At 41.8% G+C, this 19,553-nt stretch overlaps 2 protein-coding genes across 2 annotated transcripts; one reads left to right on the forward strand and one right to left on the reverse strand.

Annotated features, from left to right (window-relative positions):
- Positions 1 to 2,142: 2,142 nt before the first annotated feature.
- On the forward strand, positions 2,143 to 9,168 carry LOC126379888 (venom protease-like). The gene is made up of 8 exons (XM_050028875.1): positions 2,143 to 2,338; positions 4,276 to 4,376; positions 5,003 to 5,139; positions 5,523 to 5,656; positions 6,793 to 6,961; positions 7,518 to 7,762; positions 8,071 to 8,231; positions 8,883 to 9,168. The coding sequence occupies exons 1-8, from the start codon at positions 2,281 to 2,283 to the stop codon at positions 9,042 to 9,044; spliced, it is 1,167 nt and encodes a 388-aa protein (XP_049884832.1). The 5' UTR covers positions 2,143 to 2,280; the 3' UTR covers positions 9,045 to 9,168.
- A 274-nt stretch (positions 9,169 to 9,442) lies between these two features.
- Positions 9,443 to 19,119, reverse strand: LOC126379873 (cysteine sulfinic acid decarboxylase-like). The gene is made up of 8 exons (XM_050028847.1): positions 18,882 to 19,119; positions 17,283 to 17,464; positions 15,408 to 15,630; positions 14,544 to 14,795; positions 13,231 to 13,295; positions 12,740 to 12,929; positions 11,811 to 12,044; positions 9,443 to 10,270 (listed from the first exon to the last, which is right to left on the reverse strand). The coding sequence occupies exons 1-8, from the start codon at positions 18,987 to 18,989 to the stop codon at positions 10,076 to 10,078; spliced, it is 1,449 nt and encodes a 482-aa protein (XP_049884804.1). The 5' UTR covers positions 18,990 to 19,119; the 3' UTR covers positions 9,443 to 10,075.
- Positions 19,120 to 19,553: the final 434 nt, after the last annotated feature.

Consider the following 19,553-nt stretch of genomic DNA (forward strand, 5'->3'; position numbering starts at 1 on the left):
TGTGTCAGGATCGAAGCAAATGGAATTCTATAGTCTCTGCTTACCCCGGTGGGAAATAGGCGTGAGTTTATATATGTATGTATCTATATTTTCTCATGTTGAGAGATGGAAAAAAATGCAAATTGGAGATGTCCTTAGAAAAGGTTTAATACGATCTACTCTGAACCGGTGTGCGTGTATGAAGCGATTGATGAATAGAATGTGGAGGAAGCAAGAGAAGTGTGAAGCAAATCGAATTCTATAGTCTCTGCTTACTTAAAACACAACCTTGTGACACTGTCCTTTGGTACCAATAAAACAATATAGATGGCGTTGTACAGCTTTAACGTGATAATTACCTATTTTCTCATTACTCGGGTACATAATTATTCCCAAATACAATATAGGTAATAACAGAAGCATACATAAACTGCCTATATACGTCCCACTGCTGGGTACAGGCCTCCCCTCAATCAACCGGAGGGGGTATGGAGCATACTCCACCACGCTGCTCCACTGCGGGTTGGTGGAGGTGTTTTTACGGCTAATAGCCGGGACCAACGGCTTAACGTGCCCTCCGAAGCACGGAATCATCTTACTTTTTCGGACAATCAGGTGATTCAAGCCTGAAAAGTCCTTACCAAACAAAGGACAGTCTCACAAAGTGATTTCGACAATGTCCCCATCGGGAATCGAACCCGGACCTCCAGATCGTGAGCCTAACGCTCTAACCACTAGACCACGGAGGCTGTTAACAGAAGCACAAGACCTTTAACGCCCTACGGATTCAGTACAACAATGCATTCAGGATTCTACTGGGTTTACCGAGATTCTGTAGCGCATCAGGCATGTTTGCCGAGGCACACACAGATGGCTTTCATGCTATTGTGCGGAAGAGAGTTGCCTCAATAATGCGGCGTGTGCGCGGGAGCCCCAGTATAGTCCTGAAGGTGTTGTGTGACAGACCTGATTGCCCAATATGGGCATACTGGACGGACCTCCATATTATACCAGTCAAGCCGGGATATGGTGTCCGCCGGTAAAATCGGGTCTGATAAATTTATCATATTTTATTTTTGTTGCTTTTGTTTGTTTTATGTACCTGTTACTAACATTAGGTTTAAGTTACTTTGTACTTACTAACATCTATGGATTTCAAATCCGAAATAAATTATTATTCATTCATTCATTCATTCAAAAACAATTGTTGCTTGATATTTGGATCACATTATGTTTAGAATTATGTTGCTACCTATATTGCTTGTCTTCATTTTGATCAGAATAATAATGGGCTGGGTGTAATAAAAAGGGTCATTTATACCCAAAAACAAAGATAAAAGATGCATAATATATTTCTGTTATCCATGAGAAGGTTAAACGAAGAAAAATCTATACAGCGCCATCTATATTGCTTTTGAGGAACGTAGCCTAAAAAGTCGCTCATTGGGGCAGTCAGAGGCTCATTCATGGCAAGATGAACTAGTACAGACACCTCGCCGTCTAGTATCCGAAGGTACGTTAGTAGTTAAACAATAATTTGATGCACTTCTTCGTATGTCCCCACTGGGATTTGAACCCGGAGCCTCGCGATCGTGAGCCCAGCGCTCAACCACTGCTTGTTTAAAAGACTTGCCTGACTTAGGTAGTCCTTAATAGATAACTTTAAGATATACTAGGTGCGCAGATTGTTGAAGTTAAGCAACTTTCGCAAAGGCCGGTCATAGGATGGGTGACCACAAAAAAAAAGTTTTCATCTCGAGCTCCTCCGTGCTTCGGAAGGCACGTTAAGCCGTTGGTCCCGGCTGCATTAGCAGTCGTTAATAACCATCAATCCGCACTGGGCCCGCGTGATGGTTTAAGGCCCGATCTCCCTATCCATCCATAGGGAAGGCCCGTGCCCCAGCAGTGGGGACGTTAATGGGCTGATGATGATGTGATGATGAGGTGCGCAGAGAAAGAGAGAGAGAGTATTCACAATATTTGTCATTGCACGTAGTAGGTAATAACTACTGAGCTACCTACTGTTTCAATCTAAATAGGTAAATAATTCGTGGTAGACATTGAAAACTTCTATACCTAAATACCTACTTTATTAAGTATAATTTCGATAAGTTGACAGATTTTTGCTGTACATTTTCGCTATCTGTGTGACATCCTGTGGATTATGGCTCACTATCGGTGGTATCCGGCGCGTCCCGAACGTTGGTGGCCAGTTGGGGGCCAGCCAGTAAGGAATACACTACTCTCTACCCGCAAGTCAGCCAGCCAGTCAGCCAGTGCAGAGAGGCGGCAGCATCCACAATGTGGCTGGTCCTCCTGCTTGTAGCCTCGGCTTATGCTGAAGCTACCAACTACAGATGTAAGTACCCTCAACACATAACTTTAGCCATTTCTAGGTTTTCCATACCGATACCTACGTTCGGAATTTATATTTATTTCATCATATATGACCGGATCAGAGACATTTAATACTTTAAGAGGAGCAGACTTAACATATCTAAGTTATTATGTTGCGGCTTGTATTGTGAGCAGGATGCAATAATTGCTACACATTATCAATGTTGTATGATATTTATGTTTAGTCTGCGCCTCTTAAAGTATTATATGTCTATGGACCACACCACCATATGGCTCCGAAGTCTACGTGGCGTGGAGTGGCTAAAAAGCATAAGAATATTCCGTGATGCTTCATCCCGGGCCAAATATAGCGGGTGTGGTCAAGTTGTAGCTAGGCGACAAGCAGGACATGAACAGTGACACAATGGGCCAGTATCAGCACTGTACAGTGCATCAAATTGTTTTTTAACTACAAATTGTATTTATGATTCTTGCTACTTTAACTTTTGACGTAACTTATTGTAGATATGCCGCAGATGGTATTAACTACTTGGCTGAACAAAGGCCTGAGCGTGCTCAGTTGGGCGTGAACCTCAGCTCAGGGTGTCGTCTGCAGGGTTCGAAAGACTTAATCTCTAGTGGGTCGACAGCGATAAGCGCCGAATGAGCGAAATCCTCAACCACACTCGCAGGGTCGGTATCGGGGTCCTGAAGTGTTTGTTGTCGCGAGCTGATTGGCCGGATCTATAGCTAGAGTAATCGCGTCGTCAGGTAACTGTAATGCAAGCCACGCCCTTATTACTAAAATCACCCCTTGATTGCGCTACCAGAAGGCGTGTTAGAAACTACAATTTCGCATGACTCTTAAACTCATTATTACATTTACGATGCGCATTTAAATACTTGCTGGCGAGTTCTGTTATAAATTATTCCAGTACAAGATAAACATTATTTGCATTTATTTCTCCAATGTCTATTTGCTTGGCGACTTGTGGGAAACTTGTCTTCAGATCGTGATATGGGAGAGTGACGGCGGACAGTCCGGACACAACGCGAGCACTCACTTGTCCGCAACTAGTTTGCAGATGACATCCTAATAGGTTTACGCGGTACTTCAAAGACCAGACAAGTGTTACCGGTTTTCTGACCTTAGTTTCGTCGAAATTGGCCGAAGCAATCAGGCTAGCAAATATTGATCACTTACGTTTTGTTTTTTACACCGGTTTTGGCTTTCGAATGTATTAGCCAGGAAACGGGCGCAGGCCGTCCATCAACTCGAGGAGATAACGGAAACACCTCATCACGCATCTCCTCTGTAAAAAGGTGGGCTGTTTTAGTGGCCAGCGATTCAGTCGATATTGACCACTAAAAAGCGATTTCGCGTCTGTGTAGAAAATATCTGCTCAATGATTAGGTATTCTACACAATCCGGCTGTACTAAACTCGTCAAACATGAGATCAACGTAAAATTTAAAAAAGTGGTTTTAATGACCGTCTACACTCATGCATAACATATTCTTTCCGCATTTTCTTCGGACTTACAACCGTAGCATAGTCATTGTTAAGTGCCAAACCCCTGTTACTGATTTTGAATATTTCCACAGCGTCTTTTCGTCAGCAAGTTAGAATACTTTCTGTACAGATCCGGGAAAGTGGCCGGGTAATTTGCCATTGATATTTTGTATGAAAACGAAATTCCGCTCCTCGATCAGCTAGTCCCGTTTTCCTGGTACATATCAAAACCCTTCATTGACGTCCCCTGTGCCGATCTTCACTGCATTGACTATGTCTAATGGTCTTCTTCTATAATGTGGGCTGTAAGGTACTACGAACCTCACCAACCCTGGTGCCAGGGATATTATTGAGACACCAAAGACCCCTGTCATGGCTCATGTAGTAACTATTTACTTTATATCAGCAAGTAGTAACCAGAACCAATGTGCTAATGTATCTGTTCAGCGGAGTTGGTGGATCCTGCTTGGGAGGAGGTGTTCACAGCAGGCGGTCTCCACGTTGGCGGAGGACGCACCAAGAGATTCGTCGAGCTTTCTGATAACCAGGTACTTTCAAATACTATAGGAGTACTAAACTTTTATATGGAATGCCTCATTACTAATTTAGGAGCAACGCTCTTGTCGGTGTAGCGTTCTCCATGCTACTTTTTAGGGAACAATAGGGCAGTGGTTTCTTTCTTGCCTTCTGTCCTTTTTGGGCGGATGAAATTCCTGCATCACCGGAATATACTATAAATAAATATATATATAAGTACATAAGCTCACACTTATTTCCCACCGGGGTAAGCAGAGACTATGGAATACCATTTGCTTCGATCCTGACACACTTAACTTATTAAATAAATGTACTACTAAGTATACTGCCCGGGACGACACTCCACTATATACTTATATGTAGGGGCTATGTACCTTAGTAAATACATAATACCAGTTGCTGTTTCAAATAGTGTCTTAGCTCTAATTTTGTAAAAATTGTTTTTATCATAACGCTCTTGAAATTAAATCTCGAAAAGGATATGCGCCAACTATTTGATTGCAATCTCATGCTAAGCTTTGTGTATTAATATTTTATCAGCAGTTGCTACACCAACTACTTTTAACGATATTTAAATGCACAAAAAATGAACACATAGCGTCATCCTGAGGTTTCATCTTAATTGTCTTGTTCCCAGCCCAACGTTCCGTTTCAAGCTTGTGTCCTGCCTAACGGGAAGCCGGGTCACTGTCGCCACCTACACCACTGCATCCAAGACGACTACAAACATGACTTTATCAAGTTCATGGACTATCTCTGCATCATCAACCGCTCGTAAGCGCCTGATATTTCTTTCATAATTGCACTTAATTGAAAAATTGCTCTTATAATTCTGCAGGCGTTCAGTAAAGAATTGTATGTTATTACATCACGGACACTTCACGGATACTTTTTTTAATTTGAATCTAAAAATCTTCTATAATCACAAATATTATTTCCGGGGTAGTTTCACATACAAGTGGTCATCTAAAACTACATTACTTATATCAGTCTAATTAGTTTTGAACACCGTAAACATGCATCCCTATTCGTTCGGCCAAGTAAAATGCCGTTCGATTGCCAATCTACGATCAAATTATATAAATATATCAAAATAATAATCAAAGATAAATGTCACGTAAAAAGCAATGCCACTAACTCCTCCTCTATCGACGTAGGTCTGTAGGCGCGTGCTGTCCTGACGATGGGGTCCCGGGGCAGGCGGCAGGCCTGGCGGGGGACCTTCCCGCCACCGCGCCGCGGGAGGAGCCCGACGAAGCCATGCTCAAGATCGCCCGCGCCGAGAACAGAGGTCCGTTCACCGTTCAACATACCCTCTAGACGTGGTACAAGAACTGCTGAGTCAGAGAGCATTACCAAGTTGCAAACGCTTTGATGTGTTCAATGTGTAACGTACAAGTAACCCTTCCGAATTAAGACGGCTAATACAAACATTGCTGAATGTGCCCCGCACGCTGTGCGCCGCACGCTAGGGGACTTATTTTTTAATAGCTCGCGTTCAACTCACGTGCGAATATACCTGTCTCCTTACCTCAAAGACAATGCGTAGGCGAAGCAACTCGATTAGATAGCGCGTAGTGAAGTCGGAACGTTTGCAACTTGGCTAGGCCCACTGGATGGTTACGCTATAGGCTTCAACCAATAGCCTTACGTCGTTTATCAATGTAGAAAAGACAGCATTCCCTGCGTGTCTTTGGCTAAACCCGCAGTATGTATCGCCTAGCGTGCTTTCGCACGCGCATAGCCCATGCCCACGCCACGGTTGATTATAATCCTCCCCCGCGTCTAGCGGGACGTCCAGGTAATTCGCACGTTGAGGCTAAGAATTGACGCTGCAGAAACTGCCAGTACAGTCTGTGTTCTTATACCATGTTAGAAATATCTAAGTAAGTACCTATATAGCTACCTATATTGGGCCTCTTTGTAGTACCAAGTAACGATCTATATTATTCTCTTTAAATGTTTTATTTTATTACGCATTAAATTTTACTACTTTATTTACGAGTTTTATTTCGCTTTCTATCTACCTTTAAAAGTTAAAAATACATAATCACGCCCACTTCCCACCGTAATAAACAGGAACTATGGAATTCCATTTGCTACGATCCTGACACATTTCTCTTTGGGATAATCAAACATTGATTCCTATTAGTATTAACCTAATTAACAATATAATCCAAAAATCTACATACCTTCTTAGTCGGTATTTACGAAGAAAACTTTGATCAAACATTGATTAGAATCATAGCACACAAAACTACCTCTAGAGATGCGAAAGAGAAGTCCCATCTCCACGCCGGACATAAAAAGCCTAGTGTGAAAGAGACAGTCGGGAAAATGTATTGTTCTGACAACTGTGACTGTAATCCATGTTTTAAGGGGTACGAGTAGGTTACCAGAGCAGCAATAACCCAGTGTATTCGCCAGGTTGCGGGCTAAGCACGCGTGCGTCAGGCCGCGTGGTGGGCTCGCGGCCCGCCAACCCACGCGAGTGGCCGTGGATGGCGAGCGTCATCCCTGAAGGCTTCGAGCAGTACTGCGGCGGCGTCCTCATCACCGACCGGCATGTCCTCACAGCTGCGCATTGCACGCGAAGGTAAGCTTTCGATGGTCGAATTAAAATCCCGGATGAAAAAACCTGATGACGCCGCCTTCGTGTCGGATCTCAGTGGTTTCAAAAGTGGCAACTGTGGCTTCTCTCACTCGGGCTTTTTCAATGGCTACCATGCTAACCAACCGAATGGTTGCCAAATAGGGATAGACGTAGGCAAGGCCCACCAAGGCGGAGATAGCACGATGAGATCCACGCGTTTCTGCCCTTTGTTCTCACTAGTTCGATTCATTAGTTCGATCGTCGAACTAGTGAGAATTATTTTTCTCATTAGTTCGATCGTCGAACTAGTGAGAATGTTTGGGAAAAGCACAGGACAGATAATCATGAAGGAACTAGAGAAAGGCCTTTACCTACCAGTGAGACACAATAGGCTAGGTACGATAAGATGCTAAGCAACCCAGCTCCTTCATTCTTGAAGCTTCTGAGCTCCTGTTCAGAAGCCTTCTAGAGTGTTTATGTATGTACGTAATAAACCGACTTCAAAAAAGAAGGTGGTTATGAAAGGATGAAGATGTAAGTAAGTATTATTTTCTCTCAGATGGAAGGCCGATGAGCTATACGTGACTCTAGGCGAGTACGACATGAACCGCAGCAACGACTCCCGAACCTACAACTTCAAGGTGGTGGAGAAGATCCAGCACGAGCAGTTCGACCCGTCCAACTACCATAATGATGTAGCCATCCTGAAGCTGCACCGGCCTGCCGTCTTCAACACCTACGTCTGGCCCATCTGCCTCCCGCCGCTGGGACTCGACCTCACTAACCAATCCGCCATCATTATTGGTAATTTAAATACCTATTTTGCTAAGAGGTCTTCGGCGGGTTTTAAAACTCTGGCGCATGGAACAACTCAAGCACCTAAATCAAGAACAGTGGCGCAGCTTGATGTATGCTCCATATCTCCTCTGTTTATTTGAGGGGAGACCTGAGCTCAGCAGTGCCACGTGCAGACAGGCTTGTGCCCGGAGTTGTTTCGCGTGAACTTCTCTTATCACGGTTGGTTTTCCGTACTTGGAAAGTGCTAAGTATGTGTCCTTTTCTGTACCCTTCACCAATATGTATATAGGTATCTTAATAAATTTGTATTTAAGGTTGGGGCACCCAATGGTACGGCGGACCTCACAGTCCTGTGTTGATGGAGGTGTCGGTGCCGATATGGGACCACAAGACTTGTGTGGATTCCTTCACAGACTCCATATTCGATGAGACTCTTTGCGCTGGCGGCCACGAAGGCGGAAAGGATGCTTGCCAGGTACTTATAAATAAAAAACTCTTATTTTTATTATCATACCCCTGTTCGGCCTGTGACCCTCCTTAGAGACCGTACCGAGAAAAAATTGACATTCGAATGACGTAAAATACAATCCGAACGACCCGATTACTCTAGTCATGAGACAGCCAATCAGCTCGCGACAGCAAACACTTCAGAACACTGATATTCTTTTAGTCTCGTCATTCAATTCTTTTACTTAGATATATGAATTGAATAAACATAAGCCTGATAAAAAAATCTCTAATATGTGTCAGTAAAGTTTGTTGCCTAAAGTATTATGAATTAGAAATCGGATACTGAAAAGCAGTTACTTCAGATTATAATTGTTCTCCTGTAAAATCGTAAAAACTGAGATAGGCCCCGTCATGATATCACCCACGATGTAGTACGGTCACGAGTACTAATATGGTTACACTTTGAAACCATGTCACATTAACTTTTTTAACAAATTAAACCGTAAGTCTCATTATATGTCAAATATGATAGTGCGACAGGGTTCTAAAGTGTGTACATGATATTGTTCATGACTGTACTAGGTAAGGACGAAAAAATCCTAAGTCTATGCTATCACCTCTCTACCCTCTCCTCCAATGAACTGTCATTCTGTTGTAATAAAATGTTGCTGTCCAGGGCGACAGCGGAGGCCCGTTGATGTACCAGATGGAGAGCGGGCGGTGGACGACCATCGGCGTGGTGTCGTGGGGCATCCGCTGCGGTGAGGCCTCGCACCCCGGCCTTTACGCCCGCGTCGACAAGTACCTCAGCTGGATCGTACGCAACGCACGCTTCTAAACCACATTGTACGCTAGAGGCCATTTTGTTGGGCATAGTTCTATCTTCAATAATTGTAGATATATACTTTAGTACCATGTCGGATTATAATTTGACAAATTGAATCCAATTTCTCATTACCCAATAGGTTTTAAAGCATGTTGTCATGTTGTGACAGTACTAACCACTGCTCATGACTTCTTTAGATTCTTTCAATAAGATTATTATTAAGTACCTAAATGGCCGTGTTACTTGAATAGTATGTTTACTCGCTTACAAATGCAGAGGGATTCGTATCATACCCCCAACGCTCCCCAAACACGTAGGTATCATTTGTCGAGCGTCGGCGGTACCAATCTCTCCCCAACAAAATACCTAAGGAGCAATTTATAACATGATTTAAAAAAATAATCAACTCATAGCTGTTATTGTTTTATTTCAAACACACAATCCTTAAATCTAATAACATTAGTTCGTAAATGATGAATTGGTCTGATATCTAATTCGGCGCAGAAAAACCGTGGAATAACCCGACAAACATTTTTTTTCTATCCATCTTTAGAGTTTACATCTCTTGACATTGCAAAGAAGACTTATTCATTGCGTGATATTTGTATAAAGATAGAAGAATATTTCTATTCCTTCCAAGACTCGGGCGAAATTGCAACGTTAGCAATAAGTAAAACCTTGAGCTTTACTTACCTCACGCGATTCAGTACTTTTATCTGTTTATCTTAAATGTACGCAATGAAAAATTGTTTAGCATATCCTTTGTCGACATCCACAAATAAAAATATTTTAACCCTAACCATGGAATAAGGAATAATACGTATGGAACGGCAACTCTCCGCAGCGTCTAAGCTAGGTTTACCCCCCCTCGAACATAATTTAGACTTGATCGTATGGCGTCGTCACACACACAGATGCGCGTGTACAATAACGTCAAAGTGTGGTGTCTGTGTAAAACGAGGTTGTTTGTATGAAGTGTCCGAGGTATGCCGTAACTAAACATGAAACGAGTGATAGGTGCTTATTGAAAATAGTGAAATAGACTAGACTAACATATCCCGGGTGATTCTCTCGCCGCTCCGTTGAATGGCGTCGAGGATGCTGATGATCACGCCCTCGTCCACTGGGGGGTGGAAGGTGAATGCCAGACGGAAGAAGTTCCTGTGGCGACGCAGTGGCGAATATGACACCATCACTTCAGAGCGTAATGTAAGCAGCTCTTTTATCTTCGGCGTTATCTGAAAGGCGAACGTAAGTTTGTTGAGCTATTGTAATGTACACAACAACAACATCACACCTGTATCCCCGAAGTGGTAGGCAGAAAGTATACAGGATGTTAGTGACATCTTAAAAAACTTTGAAGCATGATTCATACTATGATTCTGAGTTCATATCAAGTGGAATTTTCAGTCGCAAAACTACGGCTGAAAATACTTAAAAAAATAAACAAATTAAGCAAAATGACTTTTGCGACGGATCACTAACACCCTATATTATACAGAAACCCCCCACCCTGTATTATTGAAAATTCCCCTTGATATTAACTCAGAATCATGATCTGAATCATCCCCCTCAGTATTCGTTTCGATGTCACTAACAACCCAAGTCAATTCAAATTCAAAAATATCTTTATTCAGTTGGTAACATAGTTACACTTTGAATCGTTAATTTTTACATAACGAACGTCTCATCCGCCTAAAACTACTGCAGCTTCTCACAACCTGTATAGCCGGGGAAAAGAAGCTGCAAGAAAAACCTCGGCACAGGGCCCTAGACGTTCTTAAAAAAAATAAACATGAACCCAGAATTAATTGTCTGCACTCCAAAATGAGGACCCTATGGTGCAAAGGTGGGTACTGGGTACCTTCCCTGCTTGATAAGAGCTACATAATATAAACTCACGACTATATATTCTAAATCGGGGCAGACAGAGGTACATACATCGCAAGGTGAACTATTAGTACCCACACTAGAATAGATGCCCGACCCTTGATACTTTCCATAGCAACCGCCGCGCCTGAGCGCCCTAGCAACGCTAGGAAGAACAGTGAAAACTGCAAATTGAACTAAAATGCAATTGAATTAAAGTTGACCTATCAATAGCGAGATATCACCCTTTGCACCTAGACATAGTTTATTAAATACAAAAGTACAGGTGCTAGATGCACTAGATCGATGTGCGCGCGACGCGACCCAATTAGCTGTGTCTGTATAGCTATAATGTGCATCCTTTGATGCATTGATTTCATCCGGCGGTTGCTAGGGACCGCTGGCCGTTGCTAGGGACCAGTTAGATGTACAGGTACACGTAAATGCATCCAGCCAGACAGATTAGACGCTATGCTTTGTTTTTACGGCGCCCTGTTTGTTGCCGGAGAGAGGTATTCAGCAATTTTTCTCCGATACCAATTCAAATTCAAAAATATGTTTATTCAGTAGGTAACATAGTTACACTTTGAATCGTCAATTTTTACATAACCAACGTCTTACCCGCCTAAAACCACTGCAGAATCTACTAATCTACTAAGAGCACTTCACCCTACTTCCGATATTTTCTGTAAGTAATATGCCTTTTGTTTCATACAATAAAGAGTCAAGCTCTGAGTCTGACCCGGTCCAAACAAACCTATGTTATGACATTCCTGCTTATTTTTATTCTTCTTTTCCTCTTTTTTTGTATATAAAATCCAAGACTATTGTCTTAGATTAAAGGAGCCTGTTTTGGTCGTATATTAAGAGCCCGCAGGCAAATTTCTAAACGAAGTAAAGTTCGGTTACCTTATGCATGAGGTCCCACCAGGCGTCATCCTCCTCTTTATCGCGCATGAAGGCGGGTATGTACCAGAAGCAGACATTGGGGCACTGCAGTGAGGTCGCGACCAGACGGAACCCGGGGCGGAGCGCCACCGCCTGCAGGCAGAACTGAGCTGTCTCCATCACGCGTTCAGTCAGCGCCGCCAGCCCGGCGTCCCCGCGGGCCTTCCATGTCATCCACAGCTTAAAAGCGTCGATCTAAACGACAGAGATCATAGACAACTTCAATGGACGGTGGATGGAAGAAACTGCTTTAGAAAAATAAATAGGTAATGCTAATGTAATGTAACCTATCTTTTGTGTTAGTGTCTACCAAAGTTTTGTGTTGATACAACATATACGTAACAATATGACTTGGCACAGGCACCCAGCTTATGTAGACTCAGATTTATCACCCTCAGACCTAAGCAAATCGGAAACATTGGGAAACACAAGGGAGAATGTTGTCACTGTCAGTTTATCACTCGAAAATTTCACGCGAGTTTTCAGTTCGAGAAAAGTGAAGATATAAAACATTTGGGCAGCAGTGCAAAACTCAACCTTAACTTCCACACTTTAGGATGAACCCCAACGTTCATTGTATGCACACTGAGCAGGGATAGCGAGATTCTGTTTACGGTTTCATACACGTTACTGTGTGTAGCAAGCTTATCATCATCAGCCAGTGTAGCAAGCTTAATCTAGTACAATCATGTCAATAGCGGCGTCTGCAGGGTTACGCTGTCGCGCACCTTGCGAATTATATCGCTGGCTTCGGCTTTCGACGATTAGCTATAGAATAAGTATCTGTGTAGACAGCGTTCGCTGCGCCCATTGGTTGAAATGTGCGGTATTTATCGCGATAGTGCAAATGTGCACCTGTACAGACTGCGATGAACATGTAAGGTTTTTACCTTTCTCCCACACTGGACACTTTTGTCGCCCGTGTCGTACGTGACGTCATAGAACTTGTCTTGCTGGAAGAGGTACTGCGCTGCCGCGGAGTTGGCCTCGTGCAGCAGCCCGCGCACGCGCACCATAAACACCGAGCACTGCAGCGGCACCCCCACCATCTTGTGCGGATTCCACGATAACGAGTCCGCCCTACAAAAAAGTTTATGTTAAAATAATGTAACGCCCAGAAGGTCGGTAGATTGTGGAAGGCGACAAATACGTCGCTTATCTATCGTCACCTAATCTTTGTCTTATGGTAATAATAATATCCACTAACCCCCAACCCAATAGCCCAGTTCCCTTTGTTCCCATAATCTGCAATAGTCGTACACGAACCGGGGATTGTCCTTGAGTGCATTGGCATGGTCTGAATCATCTCCTTCGGTATTCGTTGCGATGTTACTAACACCCTGTATATTATCTATAACGAAATCTTGATAGAAATACTTACTTCTCAATGCCTTGAAGTTTAGTTTTAAACTTTTGGGAAAGCATCAAACTGCCGCCCCAGCAAGCCTGGAATCAAACATTTTATTGGGTACTCTTGCGCACAAACCGCTCAAGCAACCTTAATCGGCAACATTAATGAAACAGTCATGACGTTTCTTGCATGATCGAAGATATTGGGAAAACTCGACTTGCTAGCTTAGCCACACCCTTGACTATGTGACTACAGTACTTACTTATGATATTATAAACGAGTCATGAGCACCAAGAGACCTGGAATCAGATAATTGACCCCGATACGGTACCACTGACACTTACTTACAAAGAAACAATGAACTTTTATCTTTGTTTTGATACGGCTCAATTCCTTGACCACTGCACTGAACACATGCCGTGATACATTAATTATTCACACTCGGTTAATTAATGAGAACATCTGTTGTGATGTCTTATCATTGTACTATTAACACTTAGGAAATCAGAAATTATTCAACGTAATTATCATAGACACATGCGGTTACTACTTACTTATGTAAGTAGGTAGTCGTTACATGAGCCATGTCAGGGGTCTTTGGCGGCTCAATAACAACCCTGACGCCAGGGTTGATGAGGTTGGTAATTCGACTCACAACAGACACGATAGAAGAAGAAGATCTTAGATACATAAACTTGTTAAAGGTCTACGTACCTCATTTGGCAAGGTGTTATATGTAAATGACAAGAAACTGTAAAAGCAACACAACTTTTTAATCAGTGTAGGTAAGGTAGTATTATATAGGTAAGTATAGTATAGGTAAGTATTATATATAATACACACATGTATACAATATTATATATAATACTTACAAGTTATTTAATAACTAGAGGTACTTCTACTATTAACACTAAGTTAAACCAATCAATCAATTGTACTATTAATACTAACTTATTTCCGTTAAGTAGACGTAAAAATCTCGGAGAACCTTTTAAAAAATGTACTACCTATGTAATTTAAAAGTAAACTGTATACTCACCTTGCGAAACATCTTAATATCAATTAAATAAATCAGGAAAATACATCATACATAAACTCACGCCTATTTCTTACCGGGGTAAGCAGATACTATAGAATTCCATTTGCTTCGATCCTGACACACATCTTTTGCTAGGGAAAGTAATTCCATTATACTTAAATCGAAAAATCCGGTTCAAACGCGATAGGTAGCTTTTTCGATTAAATTCACTCTGCGCGAGAACAAAATCCTTTAATTTCATTATACTTACCCTTATTAGTCAACAAGGTATTATTGTGTAATTTTACAAAAGACGTATACTTACATCCACATGCATCCAAATCCCGTATTCATGGCATACCCTGGCAATCGCGTCCAGGTCATCGATGGCTCCAAGCACGGTGGTTCCTGCCGTCGCATTGACCATAAGAGGAACCTTCCCTAGCTGCTTCTCTTCTCTTATCGCCTTCACCAGCTCGGTGGTAAGCATCTGACCCATCTCATTCACTTTGATCACGCGTACACTCTCCGTGCCCAGACCCAGCCAATGAGCTGCTTTCATTATCGAGTAGTGACTCTGGAAAGTAATGTCCTTTGCATAAAAAACTAAAATTACCGCGGCGTCGCTTTGATAACGTATATGTCGTGGTCAGATCTTAGAATTGATCATTCCATGATCTTCTTCTTATCGTGTGGGTTGTGAGGTGGAATACCAACCTCATCAGCCCTGATGTCAGGGTTATTACTGAGCCGCCAAAAGCCCCTGACATGGCTCACGTAACGACTACATACTTACATCAGTAAATAGTAACCGGGACCAACGGCTTAACGTGCCATCCGAAGCACGGATCATCTTACATGATGACATATTTCATGAAATAATCGAGCACATCATGAAATGATCAATTCTACGATCTGGCCACGACATATATATTAACATAAGATCACGACGTTATTCCCAATGGGGATAGTCAGAGGTACATTCATCGCATGAACTAAGATTCCACGCATCGCCGAGAGTTCTATTCTGCTCCCCTGTTCGCAAAAAGCTTTAAACCGGATGAATTGCGTTGTCAATCCAGCACCAATTTTGAAAAAGTTTAGTTTATCTAATAGGTGAAACCAAGGGAATATACTTCGAGACATAACTGTAGTAACAGACAGCTTTAAAACCACTCGCGCAACTTACATCTTCAGAAGTGAATATAACCAGCTCGGGCAAACTTCTCATGCCCTTGGTCTTCACCTGCGGGAAGGCTTTAAACCTGGCAGCCACCACTCCATACAACATGGACATGCTTCCTCCAGGACTGAAGATTCCGTCACCCCCCGGGATGCCGAACAGCTTCAGGATATGGTCCAACATCTTCAACTCGATCAGAGTGAACGCTGGCGCCACCTCGAATGTGTATCTGAAATTAAATTCCTTATAATTTACTAGTGATATCGTGATGATGATCTTCTTCTTCTATTATGTAGGTTATTAGGTGGAAAACCAATCTCATCAACCCTGGTGTCAGGGTTATTATTGAGCCGCCAAAGGCCCTGACGTGACTCATGTAACGACCACGTACTTTCGTTAGTAAGTAGTAATCGGGACCAACGGCGTAAGGTGCCTTCCGAAGCACGGATCATCTTACTTTCAGACAAACGGGTGAGTGTAATAACAAAACCAAAGCCCACAAAGTGATTTTTGTGGTAAGTCTCCACCAGGATTGGAACCCGGGATATCCGGATCGTAGCCCAACGCTAACCACTGGGCCACGGAGGCCGGTATGATGATGAGCATCATCACATTGCAAGTAGCTAGAAAATACCACTTCATATTAACTCAGAATCATGGTCTGAATCATCCCGTTCAGTATTCGGTACGATGTCACCCTGTATAGGTTGAACATCTTTAGAAGTTTTAGGCGCAGCACAGCAACAGGAATAAAGAAATATAATGTAAAAATAACGATAATTATAAAGATATGCTCAATTAACGCGTGTTTATCTGCCATATTGCACAGGAAATCCTCATTAAACTCATTTTGTTATTGTTGTACGTACATTCAGTTTATTTATGAAGCTTATAAAGCTATTAACACATGATTGAGAATGCATGTGACCTAGAAAAAGGTACTTACTTACAACTTTATTGATCACAGGATCTAAACTTAAATATGCAATCAAATATGTGCATTTGCTGTATCTTGAGTGAATGTTGGTACATTAGCTACAGAAGGTCAGCCACTTAATTTGATGCAGTTTTAGTTTCGTAACTTGTTGGCCGTTAGATATTTGAGACTACGAATATACTTAGGTACTTCGTATTTGGAATTTACTAACCTAATTAATTCCGATTTTTAAACGTCCAAACTTATTGTACTATTCAATTCAAATTCGCACTTTTTACATAACGGACGTCTCATCTGCCTAAAACTACTGCAGTTTCTCACAACCTGTACAGCCGTGCAAAAGAAGCTGAAAGAAAAACCTCGGCACATGGCCGTAGAATATCAGTTCCCAGACGCTTAATCCCATGCATTCATATGTTCTAAATTGTCACTAACCTTATAATAACGCTATCCGATTTGAAGGAACGCGTATCTTATCGAAATGTTATATCTACTTTGAGTTCACCTTTAAAATTCTCTGCTGAAGAGAATTTTCTTCCGAACTTACACCGTTATCTTATGGTACTCTTAACTTGGGTACTCAGAAGGTCCATTTTTAATAAGTTTACGAATGAATCAGTAAGTAGATTAGGTAATGAAGGATCTATGGTAATCGATCCATCGCATGATTGGATGCTCATGCATCGCATGAGAGGCGGAAGAGTCAGAGACAAGACGAGATTTTGAATAAAACCTGAAGCAACATTAGAATGGAATACATTATTTTTAAATAAAATAGACACAAATTTCGTCAACAAGCGACCCCACGTGGAGTTTGCTCAATAACATTAAGTAAGCACTAATTAATGCATCCACTTTTCCCATTTCCCACAGCATTGACCCAAAATAGCTTTAGTGATAGTTATGAAACGCGATCTCATTAAAGTTTTAGTTGTAAAACTCACTGGCTGGTGTTGAATGCCTCTGAGATCCAGGCGCCAGCCAGCCCGTAGGGGTCGGTGCCTCCATACAGCTGGTTTCTGAAGGTAGGCTTGCCTGTCTTCACGCAATAGCGTAGCACCTTCCTTACACAGGCCTCCAGCTCTTGGTCGCCCACTCCTGACGTCACATCCAGGTCTAGAAGGTTCTGTGAATGATAAAGGTAATTGTTAAGAAAGATTTTTTTTTATCTGTACCATTGATATACAGTTGTATATCGTATGTTACGTAGTTACGTACATAATAGAACCGAGACCAACCGACCGAGTGCAGTTTTCACTAACACAGTTGGCTCGACAATTACCTATAGACGTCGTTACGGTCCACCATCTAAGACGCTGGTCTAACAGAAAGCTCGGTGAGGTGTTGGTACTTTGTTCGATTTGTGATGGATGTACCTTTGACTACTCCAATTGGGATATAGTCGTTAGCTACTGTTAATAGGGCAAAAAGAACATTAAGTACTTACAAAGAAAGCGGCCAGTATAGGCTAGTACTCTTTTATCTATCTACAGCAACAGGTATTTCTCTAACAAAAGTATTTCTTCCAGCTGATCTAGTGATAGAAGAAACATGGTCCAGAGACTGAGGGCAAATTAAATTCTTCCATCCTGCGATCTTCGATCACGTTGTAAGATAAGAAATACTTCTTGTTTTGATCAATAAGATGGGCATTTTCTAATCGGAACCGGTTGGTACTTGGATTTTAGCCTACTGAACAGGGGGGTTAAAATGGTCACATCGAAGCAATTCATCTGCATTGCGCACTTTATATGCGCAAATGTCAAATTGCAATATTTTTTTAGATCAATTGATTCGATGTGGCCATTTAATAAAATTTCTCTGTACGAGAAAGAAGCAACTGGTATAACAAATCCGACCGAAAAGATGGAAGATGTATACCATACACCACAGCGGAGCTCTGCTGTATGTAGGTTAGGTAGGTATTTGCTTAGAAATAGTTGAATTTTAGAAACCTGTTGATGTACGTAAGTACGTACCTATAACTGTTATACCTCTAATATTAGTTGTAAGTATACTTATTTGTCCGGATGAACGGTTCGCGTTTACTTGCCGACTATACGCACAAAAAAATATCCGAAGAAATAGTACAGGTACTTAGGTCCAAAATGTTTTCCTAGATTATAAATATGTAGATAACCAGGTATAAGTGGGCTCGACCGCAATAGTAATGTAGCAATGCAATTACCTATTGAATCTACAACTTGATAAGATATGACTACATTTTCGTTTATCTAGTACTTACTTAACAACAGAAAGTACACAAATATGATTACCTACAAAATGTGTCACAATCATGATTATCAGTAAAAGAAATAAACAACTTATTGTAAATATGAAAACAATGTAAAGTAAGTGATCACAATGCGAAGCAAGACAAGCATAGTACGTGACTTGGCTTGGCCAGGTATTCACGAATTTACTTATTAACTTTCACTTCAACTGTCCCGCCCGCTCATTCGTCACTCTAAACTCTGGATACCTAAGTAAGAAGTACCTAGGTACTTACTGAGTGAACTAAAAAACAATAAAAATCTTCTGACCTCTAACTCCTTTGGGTGTTTGAACTCGATCAAGGAGACGTCGTCAGCGCTTCCTTCGTTGACAATTTTCAACACTCTCTCCAGGAACGAGTGTCCGTTTCTGTCCATGGTTGTCGGTCTGAAGAGTCAGTCGACATGAGCAGTGGGTAGGTGTTGCCAAGTGTGTGGGCCGCGTGAGACTGTGTCAGGCCGCGAGCTCCATACAAATCTAGTCGTGTGTTTGCAATACCATTACCACGCCGGCTTATAGACACTGCCGTTTGTCATAATTGCGACAAGACTGGCTCCAATTAGCCCGAGTTAGAACAATTGCTATTATACTTAACGGCTAAATTCAATTTTCTGACTTAATGTCTAAGATTAAGGGAGTGTGTTTGATTTGTAATCTATCACATTGTCTGTTATAAACAGTTGAGTAAACTTATAAACAATTGAATAAAGTAAGTATTTTTCGCGTGCCCTTTCTAATTGATGTATGACTAAATGGGTAGATATGATCTGGGTAAAGTACAATAAGTACCTAAGTAAATAATGTTACAAAAAACTTAAAATGTGTTTGTAGTTGCGTAGGAGTGGCTAGCGAGCGAATAAATTCATAATATAGGATGTTATGAATTTGAGGGATGATTCAGGCCATGATTCTGTGTTGATATCAAGTGGAATTTTCCGTCG

The sequence above is a fragment of the Pectinophora gossypiella genome, chromosome Z (assembly GCF_024362695.1).
Source record: "Pectinophora gossypiella chromosome Z, ilPecGoss1.1, whole genome shotgun sequence".
NCBI lineage: Eukaryota > Metazoa > Arthropoda > Insecta > Lepidoptera > Gelechiidae > Pectinophora > Pectinophora gossypiella.

Bases quoted from the DNA above. Each gene is read 5' to 3' on its own strand.
- LOC126379888 (XM_050028875.1), top strand. From the start codon at position 2,281: ATGTGGCTGGTCCTCCTGCTTGTAGCCTCGGCTTATGCTGAAGCTACC. The intron at 4,377-5,002 runs GTACTTTCAAAT...TCTTGTTCCCAG, and splicing joins TCGAGCTTTCTGATAACCAG to CCCAACGTTCCGTTTCAAGC. The intron at 7,763-8,070 runs GTAATTTAAATA...TTTGTATTTAAG, and splicing joins CCAATCCGCCATCATTATTG to GTTGGGGCACCCAATGGTAC.
- LOC126379873 (XM_050028847.1), bottom strand. From the start codon at position 18,989: ATGGACAGAAACGGACACTCGTTCCTGGAGAGAGTGTTGAAAATTGTC. The intron at 12,045-12,739 runs GTAAAAACCTTA...TCTGTCGTTTAG, and splicing joins GTGTCCAGTGTGGGAGAAAG to ATCGACGCTTTTAAGCTGTG. The intron at 10,271-11,810 runs GTAACCGAACTT...TTCGCCTTTCAG, and splicing joins GGTGGGACCTCATGCATAAG to ATAACGCCGAAGATAAAAGA.